The 8,532-nt window shown below is 67.6% G+C and overlaps 1 protein-coding gene across 1 annotated transcript in view; it reads right to left on the reverse strand.

Moving 5' to 3' along the window:
• Positions 1-8,532, reverse strand: part of KIF21B (kinesin family member 21B) — a 37,429-nt gene that overhangs the window by 13,111 nt on the left and 15,786 nt on the right. Inside the window, exons 21-30 of the mRNA XM_023534767.1 lie at positions 8,290-8,527; positions 8,139-8,213; positions 6,620-6,733; positions 5,338-5,376; positions 3,731-3,867; positions 2,869-3,049; positions 1,721-1,885; positions 1,352-1,469; positions 527-697; positions 40-239 (exon numbers count right to left, since the gene is read on the reverse strand). Coding sequence (XP_023390535.1) covers positions 40-239; positions 527-697; positions 1,352-1,469; positions 1,721-1,885; positions 2,869-3,049; positions 3,731-3,867; positions 5,338-5,376; positions 6,620-6,733; positions 8,139-8,213; positions 8,290-8,527 — 1,438 coding nt within the window. The remainder of the gene's footprint in view (positions 1-39; positions 240-526; positions 698-1,351; positions 1,470-1,720; positions 1,886-2,868; positions 3,050-3,730; positions 3,868-5,337; positions 5,377-6,619; positions 6,734-8,138; positions 8,214-8,289; positions 8,528-8,532) is intronic.

Genomic DNA, 8,532 nt, shown 5'->3' on the forward strand with positions numbered 1-8,532 from the left:
GGGGTGATGGACCCGTAGCCCACCCCGCCCAGCACCCACCTGGAGGCGGTGAAGATGTGCCTGGTGTTGGTGCACACGGCGTTGATGGGGCTGTCGTGGCCCCTGACCTCCCCGACGGGGGTGAAGCCGTCGACATTCCAGACCTTGATGACACCCGCCCGGCAGGCACTCAGCAGCATGGGGCGGCTCGGGACGAAGGCCAGGGCGCACACCCAGTCCTTGTGGGCGTTGGGGACTTGCTGCAGGAGGGGTGGTGGGTGAGGGCCGGGCAGCTGGGGCAGGAAGAGGACCCTGCGCACGCCGGGCTCCCTGCGGCCACTCATGTCCCCGGGACCCAGGGCACCGGCCATGCTGGGATTCGGGGCCCAGAGGTGGGTCCTTCAGGCTCGAGCCTTAGATCCTGCCCTTCGGTCCTCGGTGGGGTGGGGAGAGATGACGGGAGAGAGGCGGGGGCCGCGGGGGCGGGCACGGGCGGAGCGGGGGGCACGGGCGAGCTGGGGAGTCTCTGGCCTCGCCTTGGCCTCACCTGGATGAGCTCCTGCTGCTCCAGGTCCCACTTCTTGATGCCGTTGTCACGGGAGCCACTGAACAGGATGTCCCCGTGGATGGCCAGACACTCGATGCCGTCGTAGTGGGGGGGCTCGAAGTTGTGCGTGGGGCTGATGGTGCCCGCCACACACTCGCCCAGCTCGAACATCTGCGGGAGGCAGGGCGCAGGGAAGTCCCAGAGCCGCCCACTGTGGGTGCGGCAGGTGACCGGGGGCCCACAGAGCCAGGGCCTGAGGACAACGCTGAAGGCTCGGGCCCTGAGCCGAGGGACTGGGCCTGGGGCCTGGGGCCTGGGGCCTGGGGACAGCGACTTAGCGATGCAGTGGGACTCCGCAGTGCAGCACGAGCTGCTGTGCCGGGCGGTGCCAGGCGTGTGCCCCCCTTTAAACCTTTTATTTGCAGTAAGTTAAATGCAACCGGACTCATTTAAGCAAACGCTCATCACCGCCCACACTCTGCTCCCTTCTACGCGCCGCTTACAGGCGGTTTCGGTGGCACGATCAGGGGACAGGCAGTCAGGGCTGTTAGGACCCTGAGTGCTTCGCCTTCACATTTGATGCTGCCACGGCCGCACTGCACCCCGCGGGTAGGGTCTCCCCGACCGACATGACTGTCGCTCTGCCCTTAGAAACACCCCGAACGTCTAACTTTCCACCGTTTACAAAATAACGCCACGGCCTTTACTTTCCGCTCACGGCTTCGCCTGCTCACGGCGAGCTCTTCACTCAGACCCCACAAACCTCTCTTCCACGAGCACTCCCAGGACCCCGAGAATGCCCGCCCCCCACCCGGTCTCAGCTACCTTGACGTAGTGGTCCTTGGAGCCAGTCACCACCAGGTCGTGCTGGCTGGCGGTCTGGGTGACTGTCAGGCGCATCACGGGGCCGATGTGGCCGGTCAGCTTGCCGACAGGCTGGAACCTGTGCTGGGAGAGGCCCGGGCAGGGGCGGGAGGTCAGAGGGGCCCTGGGCGGTGGTGGGGGGTCTGCCCCGGCATGAACAGCCTGGCCAGAGTCCTGGCCTCCCCCCAGCAAGAGCGACAGCCCCAGGGGCCTCGGGGGCCCGGGGGACGGAGATGCCACCACAGCCCTGCCGACCCGGGGCAGTCACCTGAGCCGGGACCTGCGCACCCCAGGCCACGCCCCCGCCCCCGCCCCCTGCAGGCTCCGCACCTGCTGAGCTCCCAGACGCGGACGGCGTTGCCCGAGGCGGCGTACAGCATGGTGCCCGACGGGCTCAGGGCAATCTGGTTGATCTGCTGCTCACCCTGTGCGCCGGTGATGGCACGGGTGGATGTGGCAGCACAGGCGTCACCTGAGGTCACCTGGCCCGAGGACCTGCCCGCGAGGGGGAGGGCGAGGTGGGCGATCAAAACGGCCCGTCCACACAGGCTGGGAACCCAGGCACAGCTCCCGCGGGCCGGCCTGCGGCCCACTCCCCCAGGAAGCCTTCCCTGACTGACGGGGACGGGGCCAAGGGGCGAGGCCCACTGCCCGGCCAGCAGAAGACGAGCCCCAAGCCAGGGCCTGGGGGGCAGAACAGCGGGTCATGACACTGGGTTTGACCCTGGGTCTTGTGGGAGCCTCTCTGAGCCTTGGCTTCCTCCTCTGTAAACACGGGTGACGACACCCTTTCTGCTTGTTCTGCGTCTGTCTGTGTAAAGGCTGTTTCGTTGGGACGGTGTTGGGCTCATGGCAAAACTCTGCGGCAGAGGCAGAGCCTCCCCGTCGACCCTGTCCCACCTGCCACCTCCGGCACAACGGAAGACCCTGCGCGGAAAAGCCATCGCCACCCAGTGCCCAGCTGACGTCACGGTCACTCTCAGCGTGGGGCAGCCAGCGGGTCTGCACGAACGTGTGACGACACGTGTCCGCCATGACAGTGTCACACGGAGCGGTCTCACTGCCCTAAACGCCCCCTTTACCCTTTTTAAAGAATCAAGATAAACAACAGACCGTCTGCGACACAAACACAGGAGGAAGCATGGCTCTCGCTGAGAGACGGCGTCGGGGCGGCGGCCGGGCGGCGGCGCACATACGCAGGCAGGTGGCCTCGCCCTGTCCCCCAGCTCCTCCCTCGACCCACGGAGAGCTCAGAGGCAGGACTGGGGGAACCAGGACGAAGCAGGGGGTCAGCCGGGCCAGAGGCTCGACCAAGCTGCTGCCCAGACACTGCCCCCAGCCCAGACGGCACACCTTGTCCCTCAGAGTCTGGACACATGAACGGGCCTGTGAGGGCCTCGGCGCCCACGCAGCTGGCCGGGGTGTCCCAGGTGGGCCCCTGGGCTGGGAGGCAGGCAGGCGGGGGCCGGGGCACTCACGTGAGGGTCCGGATGCACCTGGCAGAGTCCCGGATGTCCCACACCTTTATGTAGGAGGTGGACACGGAGAACACGAGCCCCGAGTGGCTGCAGTACTTGATGGAGACCACGTTGTTGGGGTGGCCCTTCAGAGCCACGATCTCCTGCCCCGTGACCAAGTTCCACATCTTACAGCTGCGGTCTGAGAGAGAGCCCGGGGGGGGGCGGGGAGGGGACAGGCGTCAGCACACAGGGTGGCAGGTCCACGGCGGGGGGCCGGGCCAGGGAGAGCGAGGGGCAGGACGTGCACGTGGGGTGACAACTCAGAGACGCCGGTCAGCACACAGACTGGGGGTCCTCCGCCAACGGCAGAGTCCTGTGAGCAGCGACAAGGCGGCTTGGACTAGATCCCAGTCCCCCCACCTTCGGCGCCTGTCCCCCCAGCTGCTGAGCGCTGACACCGTTAGGAGAGAAGGAGCAAGTGGACCTCATGGGAACAGCCTGGAATCGGTCGATCACGGCTGGACCGAGAGACAGACGGACAGCCCGTCTCTCCGTCAGCACGTGCTCTTCCTGCTGGTGACATTTCTCCGACTTTGCTCTGATTCAGTAACCGTGACCGTGTGGAGTCCTGTGGCCAAGGTCACAGGAACCACTGAGCGATAAGAGCTGAGTGTTGGGGTGCTGGAGTGAGCAGTGGGACACCCGAGGGCGGCTTGGTGCCGGGATGGGAGCCTTGAGCAGAGGCGGGGACAGGAGACCAGGTCGTGAGTCGCCGAGCCCACGTCCTCAGGCCCCGGGGTGCCATTTCTGCTCTCCGTCACAGTCTGCTCTGGTGAGGGGAGCCGGCCTGGGCGAGCCGCCGCCGGCCGCTGCCACTCACCTTTGGACCCTGTGAAGAGCAGCTCGTCCGTGGCGTCCAGGCAGAGGACGGGCTTGGTGTGGCCCTCGGCCACGGAGACGCACTGCAGCGGGGCTGTCCGCGTGCCCTTGGCCCCTCCGACCGGCGAGATGATGCCTCTTTTGGGAGGAAGGGAAACGGGGTGCCTGTCAGCTCGGGGACAGCACCAGGTCGAGCGATGCACGTGACGAGGGGCGCAGGGCAGAGAGGGGACCACGGCCGGATGAGAGGGACCCCAGAGACACCAGCACCACGCCACCAAGTCTGAGACAGGACGAGGTGCACAGACGGGACGAGGGCCCGTCTCCTACTCAGTGCTTCTGGGGAGAGCGCCTGGGCTCGGATGGGAGCAGCGGGGCCGGGGGGGCACAGGCCCTTCCCACGGGGGTTCCCTCTGACGCCCGCTGACTGCGTGCTGAGACGTAAAGGCTCCGGCCCCACGGGGCACGGCAGAGGCCGGGCTGCCATGGCTCCTGTGGCTCTCAAGATGGCGCCACGCCGCTTCAGTTAACCGGGGAGAGGGGGACACGGTGCAGAGCGGGGAGGCCTGGGCTGGCGCCAGCATCGCCCCGTACATGCACCTGCCAGTGACCGCTGCCGAGGCGGCACCACCCACACACGCGGTGCACACCCACCCGCGGTCCACCTCTGTGGACTGGCACGGCCGGCTCTGTGACCAACAGTGACAAAGCACCAAGTCCCTTCAGGGCCCCCAGCTCAGCTCTGGTTGGGGAGGTCTGGGGCCCCTCTGCAGGGGCGTGAGTAGCACCCCCTCGCCCCAACTCTGGAGGAGGGGGTGGCTCGTCTGGAGCGCATGAGGACGGCCACAGCAGCCTCCGCAGGCTGCCCGAGGCTCCATTCTCAGTGACCTGCTAACATGAGGCCCGGGCCGAGCTCCGTGCCTGCCTGAGAGCACATCCCTGCCCTTCCCCAAACAGAGCCGCTCCCCACAGTGACGCTGTGGCCTTGTGTGCGGGAATGAGCAGCGTCCCACCTGCAGCTTCTCATAGCCCCGGGCACCCGGCAGGGCCCACTGCGAGGACGTGACCACACAGGGCCATCCACCAGCCCGGTGGCACGCACGTGAACAGCTCCCCCCCACGCCCCCAGCTCCCCGCTCCCGACCCTGGCCCGGGCCTGGCCGTGGGCCGACGCAGCTCAGTGAGGCAGGCGGGGGCTGGCTCTGTCCCACGGCTGAGGCCCTGCCCCCAGCCGGGTCACGACAGCCAACGCCCAGGCGGGAGTCGGGTCCTCGCTGCGGTGCGAGGTTGGCTGTGTGCCAGGACACGTGCGTGGGGACATGCTGAGGCCTGAGAAGCACACCTACTGGCATAAACTGAGCAAGTCACAAGGCCCTTGGCCACAGCCACCGACATCCCTCAGCCAGCCCCAGCCGGGTGACACGGAAGACGACAGGGCCCGCGGAAGGCGGCCAGGCAGCAGCCCTGAGAACCGTGAGGCAGGGAGGGGCCTCAGAGAGGAGGGAACAACGGGGGTGCATGCAAAGGATGGGGTGTGCAGGCAGGAGGGGCCTCGGAGGGAGGAGAGAGTGCTGGGGACAAACGTGAGAGCCGTCTGTGTGTATGTACCTCAGGACCTCCGACAAAGAGGAGTCGCTGTCATCGGACCTGGGGAGGGCAGAAAATTAGCTGGATTAGGGGGAGGGCGGAACACACGGAGGAGGCAGAGGCGGGGAGGCGGCAGCGGGGGTCAGAGGGCGGGTTATTCTCCTCCGGGCGAGCGAGGGCAGAGAGACAGAGGGACGAGGGCGCTGAGGGGGAGCAGGGCAGGTCGACGGGGACAGGCCAGCCTCGGAGCTGGGGACGTCCTGGGCTGACGGCGTAGGAGTGCGGCCTGGGTCACGGGAGACACGGGGAGACCGCTCCTGGCTGCTCGCTGCCCCCAGCCCTCGGCCGCCCCATCAGACAGCGGGGCACACACCCCGCGCACGACGCTGGACCGCGAGGCAGAAGGGCCTGCCCGCCCCTCCCGGCCCTGGGAGCCGGCGGCTTTGGAGAGTCCTCGGACACTGACTGTTCCGAGCCCACCGTCCTGGGGGAGCTCACGGGGACGTGCCTGGGAGCTGGCTCTGCAGCGTGTGAGGGCCCCAAGACGGGGCGCACGGGGCAGGATCGGGGTCCGGGCGAGCACCTGGCCACGACGGCCTGAGTCCCTCCCCGCTGCTTCTGGGGGGGCTGTGCGGGCCGCAGAGGCGCAGAGGGGGCCCGGCCTGGCCTCGGAGCCGGGGCCATGGAGGTGTGGGGAAGGGCCGCTTGCCACCCAGGATGCCGCCTTTCCGTGAGGACAGTCCCCAGCAGGGACACGGTGGCCCTGGTCAGAGGTGAGCGGCCCGATGCCTTCCCTTGCCCCCTCTCCTGGAGAGCGGGGAAGACAACTGCCCCGGCTGACGCATGAGGCGAGTGACGTCACGGCTGTGACCGCGGGTGCACGCGAGGCTGCCTCTCGCGGGGGGCTGCCTCAGCACCCACCGGCCCAGCAGCGGCTGCGTCCCCCAGCGAGGGCTGCACGTGTGTGAACCGACCCGGCCATCTGAAGGCGACCTGGGGTCTTTCTTCTGGGACAGCGCTCGGGCACCCAGAGAATTAAGGACGCGGCCGAGGCGGGCTCAAGGGCAGGTCTGTGGGGGCCTCTGGGGTGCCCGACTGCCCCTGGCCCGGGCCCATGGCGTCCTCCCCGGAGGGCCAGCCCGCTTGGAGAAGCGGAGAGTCCACAGCCAGGACAGAGGGCAGAGAAGCCGGGAGAGGCCAGAACAGCGTGGCCAGCGCCTGCCCGGCTGCCCCAGCCCTGCCCGCGGCCACGACCAGACACAGGCTCCTTCCCCTGGAGGGACCCCTGGCCACCGGTTCTTACTTGTCCAGCGCTGACCCTTGGCTCTGGTTGCTGGTCAGACGGGAGAAGACGTTGCGATCGTTGCGTGGACGGGTAGGAGGAGACGAGGGGGGCGTGAACCCCACGTCGGGGGGCCTGGCGAGTGGGGACAGAGAGCGGCACCCGTCAGCGACCACGCCGGACGTGGCTCCGGGAGCTGCCCCGAACGGCCCGTGCTCTCGCGTGGGTCCTGGCGGGGAATTCGCTTCCCCGTCAAAACGCGTCTGCATCCCGAAATGACGCGCGGGGCTTCTGCGGTCACGGCAGACGCGAGGGCAGCAGCGCGCAGTCTGGGTCCCCAGACGCTCACGGCCCCAGCTGGGGCAGCGAGCGGGCCCTGCGCCCGTGGCCCCGGCTCACGCCGCCTGCAAGGGGCCCCGTGTGCTCCGCCCCGTGCCGCGTGTCTTGCGGTTTCGTGTGTTTTGTCGGCAATGCTGTCTGTGGTGTGTGTCTGGTGTTTCTGAGCGCGAGGCGGCCGAGACGGGGCCTCGTGGAGACAATGCGAGTCTGTCGGCTGAGAGCCACAGGGCCGTCGGCCGTGAGGTCGGGGTTAACGGACGGACGATGTGCGTTTCATCCTTACACAGAAACACGCACAAGCCCAGGCCGCGTCTGGGTCGGCTGATGAAAACACTGTGAGCAGAGGCCCCTGCGGACCTCGCCCTGTATGTCCCCAGCGGTGACTGCTCGGTGACACTAGCTCAGTGTCCGGGGAACGACAGGACAGACCTGCTGCGAATAACAAGAAGCAACCGCACTCCAGGGGCATCTGAGACTGACAGCTGAAGTCCCCCCCCGCCCCCCGGGAACTCATCACGGCTTCGGCCAAGATCTCTCAGGCTGCGACTGCAGTGCCACCTCACAGCTCACGGGGAGCGACGCAGCCAAGCCCTGGGGTGTCCTGGCAGATCCGTGCCCAAGGACCCCCCAGCCCAGATGTGGGCATCTGCCCAGAATTTGCCCAGGAGAGTCGGCTGGAGCTTTAGCACCAAGCCAGCTGGCGAGAGGTCACCCTGAGCCCCTGCTCCTTCCTCCGCAGCTGGTGGCCTGGGAAGGCCACCAAACACCTCTGCAAAGTCGGTGCCTGGACCAGGCAACCCCGAGAGGCCCCGGTGACCTGCAGAAGCTCCTCGGGGTCTGGACCACGAGTGCCACCATCCTGCAATCATGTCTCTGGCTTCTCCTTAAACCTCTAACACGACAGACCTTAAAAGGGGCCGAAGCCTGCCGAGGACCACATCTGTGCAGTGACATCAAAGCCACCAAACCCCTGCCAGCACCGCGTGCACGGCCAGCGGATTTCAGCAGCGCCTTGGCCGCCAGCTCCAGGCACTTGTGGAGATTGTGTGTCCTGAGCCCACACTGGACGGAGGGGGGAAGCCGAGTGACAGACTGGCCCAGGTTAAAAGCGCACGTGGTCATCTACAGAGTGGACACCACAGCGGTTCCCGCTGCCTGACGTGACGGCAGGGACCCTGCGGGTCCCGGGGCTCGCTCTCACCTAGCGGGCTGCCCCCGGTCGTATGACTTCCTTCGGGTCAGAGGGGACGTGTCTGTGCCTCGGGACGGCCGGGGGCTGGAAAGGAAGGGTCCGGTGAGGCGCAGACCGACACCCCGCCTGCCCTGCCCCGCCGCCCGGCCCCGCTCCTTACAAAGTGCTCCCTCTGGAGGGCAGGCTGATGGTGCGCGAGACCTTGTCCCGGCAGTAGGGGTCGCGGATGGAGAAGCCCACCCCGTTCTCTTTGATCTCCACCAAGGAGGCCAGGGACTTGGTGACATTCTTGGTGGCGGTGTCCAGCGGGGGGCCCAGGCACTCGGCCGACACGGCCTTCATCTGGGCAGACAGCTTGGGCTCACCCTGGCGAAGGAAGGGCTGGGGTGACCGACTCGCTCAT

The sequence above is a fragment of the Pteropus vampyrus genome, unplaced genomic scaffold (genome assembly GCF_000151845.1).
Source record: "Pteropus vampyrus isolate Shadow unplaced genomic scaffold, Pvam_2.0 Scaffold131, whole genome shotgun sequence".
Taxonomy (NCBI): domain Eukaryota; kingdom Metazoa; phylum Chordata; class Mammalia; order Chiroptera; family Pteropodidae; genus Pteropus; species Pteropus vampyrus.